The 23,499-nt window shown below is 50.8% G+C and overlaps 1 protein-coding gene across 5 annotated transcripts in view; it reads left to right on the top strand.

Annotated features, from left to right (window-relative positions):
- The window catches only part of Vwa5b1 (von Willebrand factor A domain containing 5B1), a 63,602-nt gene that overhangs the window by 13,203 nt on the left and 26,900 nt on the right, over window positions 1–23,499 (top strand). For 4 of the 5 annotated variants that reach the window (XM_015999331.3, XM_042272162.2, XM_042272161.2 and 1 more), the window contains exons 2-8: window positions 7,463–7,630; window positions 9,130–9,273; window positions 10,827–11,097; window positions 13,599–13,744; window positions 14,561–14,692; window positions 15,220–15,344; window positions 19,928–20,104. In XM_015999331.3, coding sequence (XP_015854817.1) covers window positions 7,492–7,630; window positions 9,130–9,273; window positions 10,827–11,097; window positions 13,599–13,744; window positions 14,561–14,692; window positions 15,220–15,344; window positions 19,928–20,104 — 1,134 coding nt within the window. In that variant the 5' untranslated portion in view covers window positions 7,463–7,491. The remainder of the gene's footprint in view (window positions 1–7,462; window positions 7,631–9,129; window positions 9,274–10,826; window positions 11,098–13,598; window positions 13,745–14,560; window positions 14,693–15,219; window positions 15,345–19,927; window positions 20,105–23,499) is intronic. The other variant, XM_042272163.2, reaches the window with a different exon arrangement.

The raw sequence follows: 23,499 nt of genomic DNA, 5'->3' as shown, positions 1-23,499 counted from the left end.
CAATACCTGGGGTTGACTCTGGCCTCCACACACATGAACATGGACCTGCACAATACACCCCACACACACTTACACACAGACACACACACACACACACACACACACACACACACACACCATACAGATACATATACACATTCAATACAGATATGCACAAAAACATACACACATGCTCCAAACAAATACATATACTCTCCCTCACACACACATACACACCCCATGCAGATACACACACTTCATACAGAAACACATACACTCCATACATACACACTCCATTTACAGACATATACACATATTCCATAAATATTACACACACACATACACATACACATACACACACTCCATACAGACACACACAACACATACATACACACACTTCATACAGATACACACACACACACACATGAACGTGCACATACACATACTTCACACACACACACACACACACACACACACACACACACACACACACCACACCCTTGGAGGAAGGGATGGGAGAATAGGCCTTGCATGATGAATGGAACTTTGAAAGGCAGAGAATTGTCCCAGAAAAAGCTCCAGGGTGGCAAAAAACCCAGCCTGTTTGGGCTGCAGTGAGGTCAGAGTGTCTGGAGGATTTACAGGACTTGGCTGGAGGTGACACTGGTCAGAGAGGTGGGCCAGACGGAAGGCCTTAAAGAATGTTCCAGGTTGGACAAAGGCAATGGAAGCCAATTCAGGAGAAATGGAGGTGTGTGTGTGTGTGTGTGTGTGTGTGTGTGTGTGTGCGCGCGCGTGTGTCTAAGGACACACATGTGTGGTGATAATGAGGATCCAAAAGAAAATGGCTGGGTTAAAGGACCACTTAGGGGATATAGAGGTGGTCCAGAGGACAGCAACGAAGCAGCAGGGTTGGGTGGAGGTGGAGCCAAGTGAACACTCAGGTAGACACACCACGGCTTAGAGGAAAGCTCACTGCAGAGACCTGTGTAACCTCATGGTTAAGCATGTAGACACACCACAGCTTAGAAGAAAGCTCACTGCAGAGACCTGTGTAACTCACAGCTAAGCATGTGGACACACCAGGACTTAGAGGAAAGCTCACTTCAGAGAGCAGTGTACCCTCACACTTAAGCATGTGGACACACCACGGCTTAGAGGAAAGGTCACTGCAGAGACCTGTGTAACCTCACGGTTAAGCATGTAGACACACCACGGCTTAGAGGAAAGCTCACTTCAGAGAGCAGTGTAACCTCACAGTTAAGCATGTAGACACACCACGGCTTAGAGGAAAGCTCACTGCAGAGACCTGTGTAACCTCATGGTTAAGCATGTAGACACACCACGGCTTAGAGGAAAGCTCACTTCAGAGAGCAGTGTAACCTCACAGTTAAGCATGTGGACTCACCACGGCTTAGAGGAAAGCTCACTTCAGAGAGCAGTGTAACCTCATGGTTAAGCATGTAGACACACCACGGCTTAGAGGAAAGCTCACTGCAGAGAGCAGTGTAACCTCACAGTTAAGCATGTGGACTCACCACGGCTTAGAGGAAAGCTCACTTCAGAAAGCAGTGTAACCTCATGGTTAAGCATGTGGACACACCACGGCTTAGAGGAAAGCTCACTGCAGAGAGCAGTGTAACCTCACGGTTAAGCATGTGGACTCCACAGTCCGGCTGCTTGGGCTCAGCTCCAAGCCCCATCACTTCCCAGCTGTGGGATCTCGAACAAGTCCTCTTACCTCTCTGAACCTAGGTGTTTTGTCTATAAAGGAGGGATAGAAGGGGGCCAGCAAGGTGTCCCAGAGAGGAAAAAGGTGTTTACAGCCAAACCGGACCACCTGAGTTTGATTCCTGGAACCCACATGGTGGGAGGAAAGAATCAACTCCCTCGGGTTGTTCCCTGACTTCCACGGGTGTGCTGCGTCATGCACACACACGGTAAATGAAGCATAATAAGAGATTTCAAGGAATGATGGAAAGAGTAGGTGCCTCTAATACATGTTGCCAAATTATATGTTGAAGGCACTTGGAGTGGGTTTCATCCATTCACCGAGCATCTGCTGTGTGCTGACACTGTTCTCTAGGTAACAGATACAACAGCAAACAAGCTAAAACAAAATCCCACCCTTGTAGAATCATACTCTGGAAGAGTGCAGAGGCACATTCAACAAGATAAACCAAATATACATTTGAGCAGGTGTGTGCACTAAGAAAGAAACTCCACACGGGAAGTTGTGAGCAGTACCACAGAGCCATCACCAGTGGGGTCTGAAGCTGAGGGTATGCGAGTGGAGATGGAGAGAGAGCAAGAAAAGAGCAAAGGATGCTGGGTCAGGATGAAATGCAGGAGCGGATGCATTGTCCCCAGAGATGCTAATGGAGCCAGGATGTCAGCAGAGCTGGAAAGAGAGGCTCTGCGTAAGGCTACGGAATGTGTGATCAGAACCTTGGACACAGAAAACGATAGAAAGAGGGGGTAGCTGAAAGGCACCAGGGCTCCCTCAGAGAGTTTTTTTTTTTTTCCAGAACACAAGAGTGGTGTTCTCAGAACAGTATGGGGGACCAAGAAAGGCCTCCGTCTCCTGCTACCATGGAGGTACCAGCCCAGGGAGGGGTCAGCAGCCCATCCTGCAGAGAGTACAGGTTAGGTACATCCTCACCCAGGATGCAGAGTCCCAGGAGCTGAATGGGATGCAAGGACTGGTGACTGTGAGAGACTGTGAGAGACGCAACGAGATGGGCCATGACCAGGAGCTGGTCCAGGGACCTAGAATGACCAAGCATCCTCTCTAAGAAACAATGGGCTGTTACAAGAGAACGGGGCCTTGCTGCAGGAGGAAAGGGAGGTTTAGGGACTTGGTGACGCACACTGGAATGGAACTTAATGATTTCAGCCTCAAGGGTTCCTCAGAGCAGTCACTGAAGAATTTGGTAGCCACTTCTCTCCCTCAGGAGGCCCAATGGCCAGCTTGGGATTGGGATTGTGGATGAATTCATAATGAGTGTTTCCTTACTGCCTTATCAGTGCAAGGCTGGTTCAAGGGGCTTGGGATTTGGCAATGAGAAAACCAGGCTCTACCTTGCCCTGTGGAGGGGAAGCAAATGCTAAATAATAGCCAGAATAAACATTTATCTGTAATGTGCCTGTGAGACTGCTACAGAAAGTACAAAGAGAAAGCAAGGGCGTCCTGGAGGGCAAGGTAGACAGAAGGGGCTGCAAGACTAAATGAAGCAGGAAAGGGGGCTTCTCTGAGTATGCGCCTGCCTGAGCAAAGGCCTGAAGGGGAGCGAGTCGTGTAGACATCCAGGAGAAGACTATTTCTGGGTGTGGAGACAGCCGGTGCAAAGGACCTGAGACAGAAGAGCTGAAGGGAAGAAACCAGGGCGGGGGGTTGTGGGGGGGGGGTAAAGGAAACTAGTCTGAAGGGCCTTAAGATCCATGGAGCACATCGTGGGATTTGAACCATGGCAGTCACACGACTGGGCCCTTACCTTCAAAGGATTGTTCTGACTGCCCCGTTGAGGCGTGGCGTGGTGGCTGTGGGGGTGACGAGAACAGGTCAGATTCTAGATGTGCAGTCTTACATCTGCCTCCTGCACTAGTGTCTGTGGTCACACTTGCCTTGTTCCCCACAGGAACCCAACACCAAGCGTCCTTTAGTGTCCTTGCGGTCGCTGACACTCGTCATTCATTTTAACTTTATAAATATTTATTGAACCAGTATAAATACAAATAATGTCCCGACCAGGCAGAAGGCATCCTTTGAGATGCAGCATTTCTAAGCCACCAAAGGCCACTTTTGATGCCCTAGAAAACCACACAGCATTCATACAGGGATCTCATCCAGCATGAGATCCAGAGGAAACTGGTCTAGCACCCCATGCCATTCCCATCATTCCATCTGCCTCTCGGGGAACATGAAACAGCTAACAAATGATAACTCAGAACATCCCTTCTCTAAAACCCTTCTTCCTGCCTTCCTCGGCCTCTCTTAAAAATTTTGTTTTGAGACAGGGCCTCACTAGCCCTCTCTGGCCTAGAAGTTTGTGTACGTCAGGATGGCCTTAAACTCACAGAAGCCATGAGTACTCATGTGACGCCAGCTTTCTCCCTTTCATTTGTTCTGAGACCCACACTTGGGAAATGGTGCCGTTCACTTTTAGGGTGAGTCTTCCCCCACCTAAAATCAACCTAATCAAGATAATTGACTATCACACCCTGACATACCAAACTTCCAGCCTGTACTAGAGCCCATCTTCAGGCCGGACCAGGGTCTCTCACACATGGACCTGGAGACATGTGGGTGGGTTTGGCCCTGTCTCTCAGGATTTCCCAGAGCCTGCTGCCCACTGGAGGCCCAGGCTGGGAGAGGACATCCAACATAATTGCTTTCTAACAATCCCGGGCTCCTTCCGAAAGAAGGTCAGACATGGTGTCCATTGTGGCAGCATGTGCTTGAGATACCACCAAACTCACACCTAGGGCCAAGCATGTCTCTCCAGGCCTCAGTGTCCTGTAAGCAAAGATGAACACCTTATCAGTTCTGCAAAGAGTAGATGAGACAATATGCATGCTTGGTACGTTGTCGCCGCTTAATAAATTCTTGCTGTCATTTGCTGCCTTCTTGACTCCCCAGTTTCATCTGTTACAAGATTATAAACTCTCTGAGATAAAGCCGTGTCTTATCTTCGGCTCCTTGGAGGCTATAAAGGATCTGGAACACAGCAGAACTTATCAGCGCTGGAAAACGTACATGAATAAGGGCCCTTGAGGCTTAAAGTCTACCTCTCCCGGGAGGAGGTTCTTTTTAAAATATATCTACTATTTTCAAGCTTTTGTACACGTATACACTGTTGAGAACCCTACATACTTCTGTTCCTCCTTTTTCTCACCTCTTTTCCTTCCCTTGGTCCCATTTGCCCTCCATTGACAATTTTGCTTCACTTTCACAATACATGAATGAACATACGCACATACGTATATATGATTGTGTGTATAAACACAAGATCTGCGACCCACAAGCGAAAGAAAACATGGTATCTATCCTTCTGTTCCCAGTTTAGTTTCTGTAATGTGATTATCCCTGGCTGCATCCATTGTCCTGCAAATGATGTGACTTCCTTCTGCTTGATGAATTTAAATTTTTCTACCATGCTGCGCACCACATTTTCTATATGGCTGCCACTCTGATGGGTGGGACGGACTCTCAGCATGGTTTTACATCTCTCTGGTGGCTAGAGAAGTTGAACGTTTTTTAAATGTTTCGGCCATTTGTAGTTCACCCTTTGAGTACAGTTCATTTCCTTGAGTCGTTTATCAATTGGCTCATTTTATTTCTTGTTGTTTAGAGTCCTGGATATAGTCTATATATTAACCCTCTCTGTCGGATGGATGGAGATTTTCTCCCACTCTGTTGGCCAACCCTTCATGTAATTATTTCCTCTGCTGTACAGAAGCTTTTAATCTCATGGGTCTCATTTGTCAGTCATAGGCCTTACTGTGGGCCAGCATCCAGTGGGTCTTTTTAGAGTCAGTCTGGTCTTGGTTAGCAGAGTCTCCCATGCACACGCACTCTCTGGGTGTGAGGTACAGTGTGGGAGGAGTGGGCTGGACAAGACACCCTTGTCCTCCTCTACCCAGAATGTACCAAAGCTTAAGTCCAAGTTCACTGCCCAGCTGGTTTCCCCCATCCACAGTCTGAACAGTAGTGTGACTGGAAGAGGAGGAGGAGGAGGGAGGGCCACATAGAGCAGGGGGTGTGGCTCACACAGGAAATGAAGTCTGGCATCTTTGCTTGCCTCCTGCAAGAGGTCGGCCTCAGCTCTGGCCACCAAGACAGACAACAAAACCCTGGAACCAGCAGTGTGCCCCCAGCTCTCGCCTGCACTTATCAGCCAGCCTGTCAGCAGATAAGCCCAGCCGAGCTGTCTGGGCTCCAGCCACAAGGGAGAAGATAATTAAAAAGATGACGCTGGCAGGCCATGGGGGAGCACCTGACAGTCTCAGTGGGGACATCAACAGGACCGGGACAGGAAGCACGACCTTCCCTGAGAAGGGGCAGAGGAATCAGCACTTAACTAATAGTGCCATCAGAGGGCAAAAGGTCACCAGCCGTGGAAGCTTTGCCTGGCTCAGACATAGAGAGGAAAACCCAGAGAGACCCCCACCTCCATGGATCCCACTCCCTTTGCTCCCCACCATTCAGAAGCATCTGGCTATGTGGGAGGTCCTCAGAGACCCATCAGATCTCCATCACGGCCCTGAAGACTCAGCACCCGGAAGGTCTATATGTTAAAAGGGTGAAGCAATTTGTTATTCTTTTCATTCAACTGGCATCCAGAGGCCAATGGAGAACAAATTAGATCCTCCCCACATCCCAGCACAGAGAACAGCTACGAAATAGCCTCATGGGACTAACGGTGCTCCGATGAACTGATGGAAATACAACACAGGAGAGAAGATGGGATGGAGAGAGGGATGAAGGATGCTGGGCAGAGATAGTCTGGCCTCTGCCATTCGGAAGGATGAGGAGGAGAAAGGTCCTAGATAAAAGATGGGAGTGAGGCCAGACTTCCAGGCAGTGTGTCAAACACCGTGGTGAGGAGGGGAAGTGGCAGAGATGCTCGCCTGTTTGAACTGCGCTGCTGAGGGGTGGGGCTTAGGTGAGGAACAGGCCCTGGACTACTGTAAGGGGTTTGGTTTGCATTCAAAGGGCTTTGGTAGCCATTGGTCGGTAAAAGAGGGTGGCAGGGATGATGGGCAGTGCTCACTTTGAGTGCTAGAATGGGCCTGCTGGCCACTGGCACCCATCAGGAAGAGTACATTCGATGCCAATAAGAGATAAAGTCCAGGTAGAGGTGGCATCTTGGGACCTGTGTGCGGGTGACAGAGAAGGAAGACCATGGATAGAGTCAAGGGCTTTCCCTGAGAGAAGTCCCAGCCCTAGCCATGGGTTGGGTGTGGGGGGTAGCAAGACCCACCCAGAAGGATGGCAACTGTCCTGATTTGGATGTCTTTGGTAATTTAGACCTCGTAACAACCCAAGTGTTGACTGTAGCGAGTTGGTTTTCTGTAGCCAGAGGAAGAGCACATAGAGAGCTGTCCCAATCAATACCTTCATTTTGCAGAGAAAAAAAAATGTGATGCTCCAGAGATCAGGAGACTTACGGGGATGGGGTGAGAAGGGAGTCCCTCATTCCCACCCACACACAGAGTCTGGGGATAAGTAAGTCCTTAATGTTTGGTCAGCCATTTCAGCGCTGGCCCCGATGGTGGGTGAGCGCCATCAGGTTTTAGCTTTTCTACCTGTGACGTGAGATGCCAGGGACCAAGTCCCATTCTCTCAGGACACTCACTAACTCTGAAGTCCCCCAAGGTACATGAAGATCATGAGGCTCCAGTTTTTAGGGCACTCAAATGAGATTAGGCTTGGAGGGTTGTGGGGCCTCTCCTCAGCACCCACCTGTCCTGTCTCCTGCAGGCCCTGAGCTGAGCTGAGGAACGAACAAAATGCCCGGCTTGCTCAACCGCGCCACGGGGGCAGCCCTGCCTCTCACGGCCTCCGACGTCACCTCCTACGTCAGTGGCTATGCCCTGGGCCTGACGGCCTCCCTCACCTATGGCAACCTGGAGGCTCAGCCCTTCCAAGGTAACCAACCCCGTGTGGATTTCCCGGAACCGCCTCCTCCACAGTGAACCCTTGTCCTGTGGTTTACTAGCTGGCCGACACTGGGCAAGCGTGGGACCTTTCTGGTCTGCTCCCTTATCTATAAAGTGGGGTTTCCAGCTCTGCCCCCCAGCTTTGAAAGTGAAGGAGAGTGGAAAGCAGGGAGAGTCAAGATTTGGGTTCTGTAAGGAGGGGCAGATGAAGTAACAATACCTGAAGAGGAAATGGGTGGGTGGAAATGTAGCTATGACTCATCACTGGGAGTAGTCTGGGTAAAGGACAGGGGCTGGCCACCACACACCTCTCCTTCCCCCAAGCCAGGGGTTAACTGTGGGCGGGAGTCTCTCCCTAACTCCTTTTTGGTTTGCTTCCTTATTTGACTGGTTGGCTGGGTGTTTTGTTGTTTAGACAGGGTGTTACTGTATAGCTCTAGCTAGCCTGGTACAGACTACGTAGTCCCAGCTGGCCACATACCCACAGCAATCCTCCTGCCTCACCTGCTCATTGCTGGATTACAGGCATGTGCCACCACATCCGACCTGGAATTCTAAGCAATGCTTCAAGCTCAACACTGCTTAGAAGCTGAACAGAAATGCAGAATCTCAGGCTACACCCCAAATGAATTCAAATCCAAACACCAACAAGACCTCTAGGACTAGCATATTCTTCACACTGAAGAATCCAAAAAGGTAGCCAGGCATATTGATGCTAGTTGGCAATCCCAGCTACTCCAGAGACTGAGGCAAAAGGATTGAAAGATTCAAGATTTAGCTAGGCTATGTAGCAAGTTCAAGGCTAGCCTGGGCCACTTAGCGAGACCCTGTCTCTAAGTAAAAAGAGAGGTGGGAATGAAATCAGCGGTAGATCACTTGCTTAGCTTGTAAAAGGCCCTGGAACCCTAGGTTCAATCCCTAGAACCTCAGGAAAAATAAGGATATAAAAATGTGTGACACCTACTATGTGGTGCACAGCTTAATAAATGGTGCCATGAGGCTTGCTGTAGATGGGGCTACTAGACTTAGAGTGTCCTGTCCAACGCAGCGGGGTTAGGAGACAGGAAAGGCCTGCATTTGGACCCTTCTCTAGCTCTTTCCCAGCCCCACCCATTGGTGGTGCCAGTGGCAAGTCAGTGACCGTGGACCAAAGTCACCACCCAGACCTGTACTGTTAGGCCCAGACACAGCCCACACGACAGCCCAAGTCATTTTCCTTGAAAACCGGACTTTCTGGCTGCAGAAGCGCTCACATACGAGAGTAAAAGCTGGTGGGGGTTGGAGACAGATGCACTTTTCCACACCGCCTGCTGTTGCCCTTACCTGCCTGGCCCCAGCCCGGGGCTGCTCTGTCCCCTCGGGGGCAGTGAGTGCAACCCACAGATCCAAGTACAACCCGGGCAGATCCAAGGCTGACCCTCTTCTGGGAGCGGGGTGTGCTGGGTGGGGCTGAGCACTCGGTGACGCTGGGCCCCTCCGCTCCGCCAGGTCTCTTTGTGTACCCGATGGACGAGTACACCACAGTGGTTGGTTTTGAGGCGGTCATTGCCGATCGTGTTGTGACCATACAGATCAAAGACAAAGCCAAGCTGGACAGAAGCCATTTGGATATCCGATCTGCCACTGTCACGGGTAAGAAGTCCCCACAGACCATGGGGAGGCTGGCCTGGATGGAGGCCACCTGAGCCAGAGCCTCAGGCCCATGGCAAGGCAGCGTGGTAGAGGGTGCTGAACTAGAGCCAGGAATCCTGAGCTGGGATTGTATGCCCTCGAGCCAATCCTGAGTCCCGTGGACCTCAGCTTCATTGTCTCCAAAGCAGACCGTTGTCCTTGTTTTCACATTCAAGGTGTGGCGAGGATCCAAAAAGGGCAGGTTACAGATCACTGGGCTCAGAAGAGGCCGGGTGGGATGAGTCACACTAGGGGCCGGCTCCCATCCTGTTTGCACCAGCGATGTGAGCTTCGATAAAAAACAAGACTTGTCTGAGGGCTGGGGGATGGGTGCATAGTAAGAGAGCTGGATGCATAGGGCATGGAGACGTGAGTTCAGATCCCCAGTATCCAAATAAAAGGCTGGGTGTGTCTGTCTGCACTTAGGCCCCCAGCACTGGATGGGGACAGAAACAGAGACGGGAGTGTCCCTGGGGCTTGCTGATGAGCCAGCTTAGCTAAAAATCCTTAAGCTCCAAGTTCAGTGAGAGACCCTGCCTCAAGAGAATAGTGGAAAGCGAAGTGGAGGAAGGCACCCAGCATCCCCTCTGGCCTTGATGTACTCATGGGTGTGTGCACCTGTATACAGGTATGCATGCATGCTCACACACACACACACACACACACACACACACACACACACACACACACCTATAAAATGGAATCACCAGACCCACTCAATGCTAAAACGATGCATACCAAGAACTTCTGCCGCAGTAAGCTCTGGCAGCACAGCTTGTGAGTCCTGCGAGTGAGGAAGCTGAGGCTTAGAAAGAGACTAAGTGTCAGACTCAAGGCCACACAGCACGGTAGTGGCTTGGCCCAGGTCAAGTAGTACATAATGTAAGCCAATCAGACCGCTGGCTGTCATGGATCCAGATGACACTGAAGGTGTTAACATGAACATCCAGATGTACACTGATTTTTAAATTAGCACTCATGACGGCACCTTCTGGTGTGTGTGTTGTGATCTTTCATGACCTGGGGAAACTGCTAGAGTGTTCCCAGGAATGGCCATGATGGGACATCAAAAGTGGCTGTGCTTGGAAAGGATGGTGTTAGAAGAGGGGGGGGGAGTCCTGACTGGGGACTAGGAAGGCTCTTATGGGAGGGGGGCAGGTGATCGGTGGGACTTTGAGCCTTTCAGATGAAAACAAAGATCCTGAGCAGAAGTGGGAGGCTTCAGCGGGAGTCTGGGTGGGGTTTGTGAGGCGGGCATGTGATCCCATGGCGGGGTGCTCTTTGTGGTTCTGAGTCTTCTGATGGAAATCCACAGCCTTCAGTCAGACCCACGAGGGCACAGAATCCAGCCAGTGAGCTAATCACTGGCTGAGCAGCTTAGACAAGCCAACCCTCCGTAGTGGGCCTCAGTTTCCCCAGCAGCAAAAGGGGGCTGCTTAAAGCTACCTCACAGTAAGACTAGAGGGGGTCAGAGACAAGGTCTGCACAGTACCTGACGCCAACCTGGCACTTAGGGAACATTCCACAAGAGGGGGTTCCCATCGCCCCTCATTCCTGCGCACCGGGAAAGGTGGCCTTGGATGAGGATCTGGAGCGGATTCTGTTCGTGGTCAACCTGGGGACCATTGCTCCCATGGAGAATGTCACCGTCTTCATCAGCACCTCCTCGGAGCTCCCCACGCTGCCCAGTGGGGCTGTGAGCGTCATGCTACCGGCTATCTGTGCCCCGACCGTGCCTCAGTTCTGCCCCCACAGACCTGACTCCTCCAGCCAACAGACTCAAGGGTAAGGAGGCCCTGCGCCCACCAGAACCTGGCCAGGGGAAGAAGGAAGGAGACAGGGAGGGGCGGGGGAGGCTTTCGGGCACTTTTTTATTTCAGAGTCCCCTGAACAATCTACCGGAAATGCCCATTTTGGTACTGGCAGAAGTGCAAGGCTTTAGAATTTCCAGGGGTTGTTTCAGTGGACGTAAGAGGGATTTTTTTTTTAAAGTATTTACTATATGATAATCCCTAGAACTGAGTGCTTGGGATAAGAATGGATAGAGCAACATGATTCATGCTGTTTAGAGACGTGGAGGGGCCCGTCAGTGGTAGACCCACCTTTAATCCCAGCACTTGGGAGACAAAGGCAGGCATATCTCTGTGAGTTCGAGGCCAGCCTGGTCTATAGAGTTCCAGGACAGCCAGGGCTACACAGAGAAACCCTGTCTCAAAAAACAAAAACAAACAAAAAAGAAACAAACTTGGAGGGGAGCCAGGTGTGGTGGCATGCACCTTCAATCCCAGCATGCACCTGCAATCCCAGCATGCAGGAGGCAGAGGCAGGCAGATGAATCTTTGTGAGTTCAAGGTCAGCCTGGTCTACATTGTGAGTTCCAGAACAGCCATAACTACACAGCGAGACCCTGTCACCAAACAACAACAAAAATTTGAAGGGAAGAGATCATTACTATCATGCAACAGTCACAGGGGTCTTTCTGTCTGCGGCTCGAATGCATTTCATAATTTCATGAACACTGTGGTGTGAGGGAAGTTCTTTGGGCTAAGATGATGAGGAAGGGGTCTGATCCTGGGTATCCAGAGGTCAGACCACGCTTCATCGACAGCCTGACAGTGAGGACAGGGTTCTAGGGAGGAGCTGACACAGGGAACAGGTGTCAGGCTGCAAGGCTGGGATAGCCCGGGCTGTAGGGGGTGTCCTTCTACAGTGTGGGAAGGGAGGGGGTGCCACGGCCTGAGAGGTACCTGCTCTGAGACCACTATCTGTGAATACCTGCTCTAAGGCCACTGTCTATGGAAGCAACTGTGGGAGCGGGGGTGGGGGGAGGGTCTTGCAAAGAGGACAGGATGGTGTGGCTGCTGTCTTATAGAAGAGACCAGGATTAGACAGCAGCTATGATCCTCCTCCTCTTTCCCTTCTCCCTTCTCCCTCCTCCTCTTCCTCCTCCTTCCTCCTCTTCCTCTCTCCCCCTCTCCTCCCGCTTCCCCTCTCCGCCTCCCCCCTCCTCCTGAGCTGTGGGGATGGAACCCAGGCCCTTACACTTGCCATATCAATGCTCTAGGACTCAGGAAGCTATGGAAATACATTCTAGAGAAGCACTGGGGCAGAGAGTGTACAGAGATCCCGAGGCTGCAGTGGGTTGGATTGGCTGTTGTCGGGGCTGAGAATGGCTATAGCAGAGTGAAAGGAGGAGCCGGGCTCACAGGGTGGCAGAACAGATCATGTAGATCTTGAAGACGCCAGGAGCAGGTGGCAAAGCTGACCTGGGCAGGTACCATCAGCCCATGAGTCACTTTTCAAGCACTGCCCATGGGGCTACAGTGTGGGTTTGAAAGGCAGCATCTTACTGGGGCATTCCAGACTTAAGTAGACCAGAGACCCCTGGTGAGCTCGCCCCTCATTCCAGCTGGCAAAATTGACAGGTGCGCTCTTGAGACATCTATACCAACCCCCCATGAACCTCACGGCTGCCTAAATCGGACACAAGGAACATTAAAAAGTCAGCTGACACAGTGTTTGCCAGGGCATGGGAAAGAGGGGGCTCCCATTCACTACCAGGAAAATGGGAATTTGACTATGAACCGGAAAAGCAGCTTGACTATGCTCAGCGGGTGCCCTTTACCTGGGGACCCAAAGAAATGTTCTTTGTAAGACCAAAGGAGACACAGCCAGGATGTTAGTGCTGGTGGTGATATTGTGAGTGTAGGGAAGAAATAAATGCATGGTGGCCCTGTGGGATTGTGAGTGACAGCCATATGGACCGAGCTTAGGAACAGAATGAGTGAAATCATTAAGGAGGTCACTGAGATGCATGATTGATCATAGACACAAGCCAGTGTGATAAGTGACAAGTCACTTCATAACAGAACCAGGCAAACCTGAGCCAGCTCTGTCAAATCCTAACCATGGGCCCGTGGGTGAGTGGCCTGTTTGCTGGGCCTCAGATCCTCACGTGGGAAGTGTTGGGTGCTGATGTCCTCCTCCTGGGTTTGTGGTGAGAAGGATGAGGGCTGAGGCTCTGGGAACCCATGCCTGGATCTTGACCCATCCCAGGTACTCCCCAGCAGCGATTATAGATTCTCTCTGTATCCAGGCCCTCACTGGAGTCAGGTTGAATGAGATGACAGATGCCCTGGGCTGGGAGGAGGCTGAGCTATTTGAGACTCATAGTCTTATGCTTGCCTCTGTCCGGGCTTCTTCCTCCTCCCCCTCCTCCCTCCTTCCTCCTCTTCCTCCTCTCTCCTCCATCTTCCTCCTCCCTCCCTCTCCATACACCTTTCTAGCAAAGACCCACACTGCTTCGGCATCCAGACCATGGACTCCTTGAATGGGCTGTGTCTGGCCACTCTCCTGGATACAGAGGTGACCAACCCAATGGAATATGAATTCAACTTTCAACTGGAGATCCGTGGGCCATGTCTGCTCGCAGGTGAGAGGGAGCTACCCAGGCACAGAGAGACTAAGAGGAGATAGGGCTTTGGGCCCAAAGCCTCCAGAGAGATTGGGGGGGAGGCAAGGCAGAGGTCATGGAGACCACCTAACCCAGATAAAAGTCAAGCTGAAATACTCAGAGCGGGATAGGCAAGCTTTTCCTAGGACAGCTTTCAAGTTAACTCGGCCCTACCTACCCTGTGACTTCCCTGGGGAAATATCTTTCAGAGAGTGGGAGGTAGCTCAGCCTTCTCCAGAAGGCCGTGGCTGTAAAGCTGAGCTCTGTTTCCCTCCTGGGGAATATTCAAACCCCCACTACAGCCTAGCCTCTACCCCAGAGATTCTGGGGTGCATCCCAGTTATGGACCATTGTAAAATTCTCTGTGTAATTCCAACAAGCAACCAAGACTAAGAACTGGATTGGATGGTTCTTCTCCCAGCCAGCTTGGGGTTTTAAAGGGTACAGGGTATGGTTTCTTATCAGTGAGTGTTTATTGTAATGCAAGATACACTAAAAGAGCACCCACCAAAAGTGTTCCACCCATGGAGCATTGAGCTCCATTTAGGGGACACCCTATGCCTCGAGAGCAAGCTATATCCTGTGGTCAGGAAAGGAAGGACCACAGAGCACCATCTATGACACAGTCTACACTGTGGGGAAGCCGAGGAAGGTATCCATGCTCACATACCAAGACAGGAGTCCATGTTAGGGCTGGGCTGCCAATCATCTCCAGCCTAGTTCTCATGTCCCCCTCTGAGCTCCTCTTGCTCCTAAACCTGTCCCTCCCCTGTCCTGTGTTTCTGTGTTACTCAGGGGTGGAGAGTCCCACGCATGAAATCCGTGCAGATGCTGCCCCATCTGCACATTCAGCCAAGAGCATCATCATCACCTTGGCCAGCAAACACACCTTTGACCGGCCCGTGGAGATCCTTCTCCACCCCAGTGGTATGGTACCCACAAGGGGCTCTGCTGCCCTTGTGGAAGACATCTAGTTAGGGCAAGAATTGGGGTACGTGGGAGATGGGGAAGAGACCCCAGATGCTTGCCCCCAGGGAAATCTGTCTCTATCCAGAAAATTCCCAGCCCCAGGTACCACCTGCCCGAGAGGCCTTGAACCCTTAGGCTGGCTGAGCAGAGTGCTGTGACACTTTCTAGAAACTCTTCGAGTAATTCTTTGCCTCCTTAAAAACTCATAACATGTCCGGCCCTGAGAAGACGCCATAGGCAGTTGGCTCAGGCTCAGTCCATTTTATATAACTGAGGCCAATGGAAAGAAGGTGGTGCTAGGCTTCCTCTGCTGAAGAGTCTTCCCCTGGCCCCTACTGCTTCACACATTCAGGGGTGTCACTCTCTTCTCCAATTCAGAACCCACCCCCACCCCCACCCCCCATGGAGAAATGGTCCCTGGACTCCAGCTCCTGCCCTGCCCCTCACACCCAGGCACATGCTGAGTGCTGATCTCGTTTGTGCAGAGCCCCACATGCCACATGTCCTGGTGGAGAAAGGGGACATGACCCTGGGGGAGTTCGACCAGCACTTGAAAGGCAAAGCAGACTTCATTAGGGGGACCAAGAAGGACAGCAGCGCCGAGCGGAAGGTGAGCCACAGGTGGCGGAGCTGGGTGGTACTGGGGGCTTGGTCTCACTGAGTCACAGAGGCCTCTGAGCCTGAAGTGGAGGGCATGACTCCCCCGAGGTCATAGCCTAGGCTGGTGGCAGGATCTAGACAAGAAGTGAGAGGTGTTTCCTTCTGGGGTCCCAGACACCACAAGGGAGGCAGGAGTAGACCCCCCCAATACAGCAGTCACCCCAGCCAGGTCTGCTTCTTCTAGCACCCTCCAGCATTCCTAAGCCTAGCAGAACTCACAGCTACAGATGCCCTCTTGGTCATATTTCTCCAGGCCACTCTGGCCCTACAGCTCCCTCTTCACCTCCTGAGCCTCAGTCTGCTAAATAGGCTCCCTGCTCTTCCTCTGCCTGGAGTCCTCACTATCTGCTACAAAGTGGATGGAAGAGGGCCAAGAAAGCAGGTGAAAGGTCCTTTCCCTTTGCCCTTCCCCAGCCCCGACACTCAAGGGTTAAAGAGGCACTGACTGTAGGAGGGCAGGGGAGAGGGTGCTGAACCCACAGCCACAGGCTGAGCCCAGTGATCTCTCCTCCACACATGGTCCTCCACACAGCCAGCGCATACCCTGAATGTCGAGTTTCAGTGTGATGGCACGTCTCTTTCTATCAGCTCATTTGCTGCTAAGTAGCCTGAGGTCTAGTGTCCAATGTTACCTCTAGAGTTAGACCTGGGGGTATCAGGGCTAGAGGACTGGTAATGCTCCTGGAGTGGGGTACAGTGCAATGGTGATGAACTGTTCCTCACCTTCTCGCTGCCCTTGCTGGTACAGGGCAGTGAGAAGGGAAATGGACAGGAAAATGTACATCACCTAACTGCTTGTGCCAACCCCACTGTGGGAGACCCCAGTGGAAACCCCTACTGGGGAGATGTAGGGGGCTTAGTGTCATCAGTATGCTTACAGAGAGAGGGAGACACTTCCTTGCAGATGAATTTGCTAGAAGGGGAAGTTGAGCTAGGTCCCAAAGATGAGGGCAAGCATGGCATGCCAGAGGGGCCACCGAGCTCCCAGAACAAATGATGGTGTGGAGAGGGTCATATGCACACACACCCAAGCCTGGAGACAGCTGTCCTAGCTATCAGACCTTAAATCAGTTAGCTCTGGGACCTCTGTGCAAATGAGGATTAATTTACCACCTTGGGTTAGTTATGCAAATAGCCTGTATTCTCCCGGAGCTCTGAGAATGACAGCGATCAGGAGGCAGCTGCTCAGAAGTGATGAGTTTATTCTAATTGGATAACGGGAGCTCGAGGAGCCATCAGGGAATCCAGAGCCAAGCACCCGTTCGTTCGTCCCTCTGAAAGGCAGAGCCAGGTTGCTGGAAGGAGCTCCTGAGGCTGGCAGAGGTGGCTGTTTCTGCTTTGGGCTCTGTCATCCCAAAAGCCAAGCTGGCAAAGGGGGCTCTAGGTGGGCAGGAGAATGGGATCCACAGGTGGGAAGGAAGTCATCAGGTCAGGGGCATCCAGAAAGCGAGTGTTGCCCAGGAAGGATGGGTGATGAACTGGGGCAGGACATGGAAGGGAGGAGATGGGGGTCCAAAGAGAGAAGGAACTGAAACAAGCTCACCAAAATGACCCACAGAGAGGTCAGTAACAGACAAGACACACAGAAAGGGGCGGGGGCTGGAGAGAGAGAAAGAGCCACTGTCTCTTTTATTCATTCAGCAAACGCTAACTGCCCAACCAGTGCCAGGCTCTTTCTTGGTACTAGAGAAACAGCTCTGGGAAGGACACATTCCTTTCCTCAAGGAGCTTATATCCTAGAACAGGAAGACCAGCAAGTGAGCAAGCCTGGGAGAGGGGTTGAGACCAGGGGAGAAGTAGGATGAGGTAATGCGAGGGCAGGTGCTCTTCAGCCAAGTGCCAAGCAGACGCCTATCTGAGAACAAGATCTGGCTTGCAGAAGGCCCACGGGGAGAGAGGAGCTGGCAGGAAGCACATGCATCAGAACTGCAAACAGAAGAGCAGGATGTGGCTGAAGCATTCAGAGCCCAGCAGGGGACAGACACCTGGGCTTCATAAAGCATAGCTTAGCCAGGCAGAGGTGGCGCATGCCTTTAATCCCAGCACTCGGGAGGTAGAGCCAGGCTCTGTGAGTTCAAGGCCAGCCTGGTCTACAGAGTGAGATCCAGGACAGGCACCAAAACTACACAGGGAAACCCTGTCTCGAAAAACAAAACAACAAAAAAGCACAGCTTAAGCTCTATGCCTTAGAGTTTTGGGGGAAGCAGTTGCTGGCTGCTGTGTGTGCAGGGACCCCAGGGAAGGAAAACGAGACAGCGAGAAGTGTCTGTGGAGGCAAGAGAAAAGCCTGCCCCAAACTTATGCCCCCAATGCCACAGAGACAGCAAACAGGACAAGTTCGGGTGTCCATTAGGTAAGGAGTGTGAGCCGCTGGGCGGGGTCGGGAAGAGAAGAACACTGGGGACACCTGCTATGTCTCTGGTGTGAGCACAGGATGAGTGCTGATGCCCACTGTTAAGATCAAGGACAGACAAGGGTGGAATGAGAAACAGACACGGAGAGACTGGTGGATGCAGACATCCTGGGGTGGAGGGAGTGGGGATGGCGGAAACAGATTCAGTTCAGAAAGAGATGAGTGGAGAGTCAGAAGAAGGGTTCTGCAGCGCCATGTAGCCTGGGGCAGGCCCCAAACCCGAAGAAAAATAAAAGGCCAGGGGACAAGGGCACTGCCTGACAAGCTAAGTTTAATCCCCAGAACCAACATGGCGGAAGGAGAAAACTGATTTCTCCAAGTTATCCTCTGACCTTCACACATACACCCTTGTATGCACATGCACATGCAACAATAATAATACATCAATGTAAAAACAAATAAACAAAATAGAAAGTGAACTATTGAAAGGTTGGCAGTCAAATGCCTGCCATGTAAGCATGAAGCCTGAGCCCCATCACCCGAACCCACATAAAAGCCAGACACACAGAGGTCACAGGCCTGTGATCCCAGCCCTGGGGAGGCACACACAGGGGATCCCTGTGGTTTTCTGACCAGTCAGTCCACCTGAATTAGTGATGTCCAAGTTCAGTGAGAGATCCTGTCTCAAAATCTAAGGCAGAGGGCAATTGAGGAAGTCACTCAAAGCTGACCTCTGGCCTCTGTGCGCTCTCTCTCTCTCTCTCTCTCTCTCTCTCTCTCTCTCTCTCTCTCTCTCTCTCTCTCTCTCTCACACACACACACACACACACACACACACACACACACAGAGAAAGAGAGAGAGAGAGAGAGAGAGAGAGAGAGAGAGAGAGAGAGAGGAGAGAGAAGATAAAAAAAGAAAGATTGAATTCTTGGTCCCTCTGACGGTCACTGATCTATCACCTAACTGAACACCACAGGAATCCCTGGATACAAAAGACCAGGATGAGGCCCAGTAGCTAGAGGGGAGGCAGAGAGCAGAGCAGACGCTGCATTCAGTATGAGAAGTGCCCGAATCTTCCAGGACAGGCAAGAGCAGCCATAGCAACAATAATGGCATTGACTCTGCCAGGCGGCCATCGTCACAGCTGTGACAACCCATCCACATGACAACTCCACGGGGCATGTACATGTGCTCATTTCATGCATGAGGAGACTAAGCGGGAATATCCATGTGGAAGGTGGGGAAGGCTTTTCCAAACGTGAAAAATGTGAAGAAGGGGCAATTTACCACTGGGGGGATCCAGTAAGCCGAGGGAACCAAGCTCTTGACCAAGGTGAGCCAGGGAGGGGCTTACATCCACTGTGAACATGAAAGATCATTATTCAGTGAGGGGGTTCCCCCCTCCTATGTGCTAATGTAACTCATCCTCACAACCACCATACGTGGTGAATGTTTGCACCCCACTGTCCATGTGAGGCGACACCCAGAGGAAGGACTTACCTGATACCACATGGTTGGATGGCATTGGAGTTGGGGTTCAAACTCAGAAGCAAGAAAAGCTGCGCCTTCTGCCGCCTCCTGTTATCTTCTAGCAAGCACAGGAGCCAGGGGCAGCCAGCCTGGAAACTTTTGGCATAGAGTAAAAACTCTGATGCTTGGTGAGTGATGGGGGGACCAACATGAGTCCCCAGGATCCCTCAATTGCCCAAGTGTTGTATGACTTCTTCTGGGGTGATGTGGACAAGTGTCTGTGTACCCAAGATAGGCCACCAACAATGGACTAAAGAAATGACTCCATGTAAATGAGTGAACCTGTGAGTATGGGGTTACTTACAGGAGCATGATTGACTCAAAAGCTACCTCAATAAACAGCCCAACTGAGCATGAGTAATGACTCCACAAAGCTGCATCCCTGGAGCTCCCTGAAAACTTGGGCATATTGAAGAGTCTCTTCTTCCCAGCAGTTAATACTGCTTCTAGAATCCCATGCAGGTGCCTTGTGAATCCTGTAGGTTTCAGGAACCCACTGAGACCTGTGACTTGTGTGGACTTCCCACGTCTTATAAGTTTAATCTTTTTCCTGGGTCTTAAGGAGCTTCCCTCCCATGGGAGGAAATGTTTTAGCTAGGAGGAAACGGCAACACCCTACCAAATCCAAAAGTGTTCCCTTCTCCTCCAGACAGAAGTCATCCGGAAGCGTCTCCACAAAGACATCCCCCACCACTCAGTCATCATGCTCAACTTCTGTCCTGACCTCCAGTCTGTGCAGCCCAACCTGAGGAAGACCCATGGGGAGTTCCTCTTCCTTGTCGACAGGAGCAGCAGCGTGAGCAGGACCAGCATCCAGTGTGTCAAGGTACTGTGTATGGGACCCTGTCCCTGGGAACCAAGGCTCAAGTACATCAGCTGTGCTCCCAGAGGACTCTCTGTTCCAAGAAGCCACTTGTTCAAAATCAGTTTAAGCAGAGACACTTTAACTCAATTTGTTCCCAAAATAAACCCGTCGAAGTGATGGGAACAGAAGTGGAGAAGCTGTCTGATTCAAGCGAGGTCCTTCACTTTCTGCAAACATGTTCTGCAAGCCTGACCCGGGCTAAGCACCCTCTTGTGTCCTGAGTGGGAAGGGGCACAGTAAGAGGGCATGGGGGGAGAATTGTACATGTGCTGGGAGCCTGGAATGTGTGGGATACTGGGCTAGCCCCTCACAGTGCCTCTTGGTGTTTAATCCAATTATCTTAAGAGACTGCTCTTGTCACCATTTCCACATGAGAAAAATGGTTCTTGAGAGTTGTATTCACCTCCCCAAGATCACACAACTCACATAATCTGTGGTCAAACCAATGGTTGCCTGACTGTACCTCCCCACCCCCACCCCCACCCCTGTCCAACATCACAGAGACACAGGACCCGGCCCCTGCCACCTGTTTGTAGAACCCAATAGAAAAGATTGGATTTGCCAAGCGGCAGTGGTGCACACCTTTAATCCCAGCACTCAGGAGGCAGAGCCAGGCAGATCTCAGTGAGTTCAAGGCCAGCCTGGTCTACAGAGTGAGATCCAGGACAGACACCAAAACTACACAGAGAAACTCTGTCTCGAAAAACCAAAAGAAGAAAAGATTGGATTTGCTCTGGGTAGTAGCCAACTCAGTAAATGCTTAGAAGGACTTGAATTAGATTCCCAGAATTCATGTCTAAAAGAAGTTTCCAGTTGTGGTGGTGCACACTTGTAATCTTGGCACTGGGAGGCAGAGATGGGTGGACCAGTGTGGCTCACTGGCCAGTCAGCCTAGCAAGCTGGCTCCAGTTCAGTGGCAGGCCTTGAGAACAGCGCCCAAGGTTGTCATCTGGCTTTGATGGGCATATGCACACATGTATGCATACACACAAAAATAAAAACATTTAGTTATTCTTTCTCCCAAATGACTAATGGCGGGCAAAGTCATCTTAGGAAGAAAAAAAAAAAAAAACCACCTAAGATGCTAACATACTCAATATCCTCCCAGAGCTCACAGTCAAGTTTGGCATGCTGGTCTGATAGCCAGTCAGAAGGCCTGAGAGTTTGATTTGGTCTTCTTGCTTAGGAAGCTCAAAAATAAATAAATAAATAAATAAATAAATAAATAAATAAATAAATAAATAAATAATAAAATACAGAAGAATGATAGCGCCCTCCTCACACACCATGAAGCCCCTCTTTCCTGCTTGGAAATCATTAAGTTTGTTATGAAATTATCCAATGTTCCCTTTTATTGTGACTTCTGCAGGTGTCTGTCTCCCCATCTGGAATTATGAACTCATTAAGGGAAAGAACTGTCTCGCCTTTGTCTGTCCCCATGTGGCCTAGCTCTTCACTTCTATGTACCCCCCCCATTCTATTTATTGGTTTGAGGAATGGATTGTAGCTCAGGAGAATGAGAGAAGGGGAACCAGAAAAGAGTGTGCTCTCCTGCCATGGAGATTCCATTCTTCCTCCTTACCTTGCCCACGGGGCAAGCTCTTGTTTCCAGAGCAACAGACTCAGCAAGGAGAGGAAACTTAGGTGGAATCCATGAGGCCAGCAATCTCCTAGTCCTCTTAGTCCCTCCTAGTCTTGAGTAGCTGCAGAAGCATCATAGATGAGAGCCAAGAGCCTTCTGGAGGCAAAGGGGAGCTGTCCAAGGTTCTGGAGTGCTGAAGTGTACTTCCGGATAGTGCAGCTCTCAACATCCAGTTCCATACCCACATTGAAACACCCCCTGATCACCTAAGACTAGCACTGTAAACCTAAAACAGTCTTTGGAGAGCATTTCATACCCTGTCCCTCATTTCGAGGGTAAGGAAACTGAATTCTTAAGGGGTGAAATGCTTTTCTGAGTATCACAGGGCTGGTAGGGGACCTGAGCCTTCCAGGTCTATGCCGGTTTCTCATACACTGCTTATGAGGAGTGAGCCATGCCCTCTGGCTCTACAAAGCTCTCTTGTTTACATATGTCATTTCTGCTACATGGCATGGTTGAAGGAGCAATCCCGGGGTCCACAATTGATTCTGTCACAATTGCTATGTGGCTTTGGACAAACTGATTCTCAATTGTGGCCTTCATTCATCCTTTCTATGAGATGAGAAGAAAGGATTGATTCAGAGAGGGCAAATGTATGTCACGTGGCCCTCTGTTTCCTTCTCCTCAGCCCAAGTAGACATCAGCGATTCATCCTGACCCTTCCCCAACACCCTCTCACCCCTGCTAATCCTGGACTGAGTCTCTGTGTCCTCCTCACGCAAGCACTCCAGGAAGTTATTATCGTTAAAGTGAAATTGTTTATGAGCAGGAATCCACTTCATTAGCTGAAGCCCTCTCCACCTTTACCACTTCAGAAATCTCCGACGGTGACTTTCTCTGGTCCCTCCTTCAGTCTCCTTTCCCTGTGGAGTCTCCCCTTGCTTTTTTCTAGTTCCACTCTCTGGGCTCAAGGTCATCCCTCCACAAATGGCTCTGTGCTGGTGCAGCAATCCACTCAGCTAAGCATGACCCTTCCAGAGAAAGGCACAGAAATTACTCGGGGAAAGCCTTGCCAAGGATAAGGCTGGTGGGGGGTGGGGATGTGTGAGTCATTCATTATGGTCCATTGGGTAGAACTTTTAGGGAAAGCAAGGCTTAGGGAGGAGGCGTGGGGTAGAAATCCAAACAGCCCACACCAAAGGGGAAAGTTCAGGGAATTTAATTTCCGGCAGCTGCTCTCCTTCTTCAGCCACCATTTGCTGCCAAAAGCAGAGCTTTAGAATTCAAATAGGTGTGAGCTGAGACGATCTGTACGGATCAGCAGAGTCTCCTGCCAACAGGAATATGCATTAGCGGCTAATGAAAAAAAGCAGATATTGACTTCTTTTGTAGAGACACAGACTGTATTGACACAGGCAGTGCGGAGAGGCAGCGGGGACATTAATGGAAGCATTTAATGTGAGCGTTTGCAGAGGAGGACAGAGGAGGGCCGCAGGGCTGTCGCGCTCAGAAGGCTGTATGTTGTGGCAATTGCCGGAATCACCTGGCAATGTTTGCTTCTATATTTTAGCGTATTATGGTCTGTTTCCCTGAAACTATGCGGAGATGCTAGGGAATGGGGAGCATAAATATACTATATGGGAGTAAAGAGGAGGCCTTTCATTTCCACCTCTGCTGAGGCACAGCGAACACAAATGAAGACTTCAGAGCTGTAGTGGGGGATTTTTTCTTTTTTTTTTATATTTTATTTATTTTGTGGACATTCTAAGGGGGT

This window comes from Peromyscus maniculatus, chromosome 2, assembly GCF_049852395.1.
Source record: "Peromyscus maniculatus bairdii isolate BWxNUB_F1_BW_parent chromosome 2, HU_Pman_BW_mat_3.1, whole genome shotgun sequence".
Lineage (NCBI taxonomy): Eukaryota > Metazoa > Chordata > Mammalia > Rodentia > Cricetidae > Peromyscus > Peromyscus maniculatus.
This window is presented reverse-complemented; position numbering and strand designations above follow the sequence as displayed.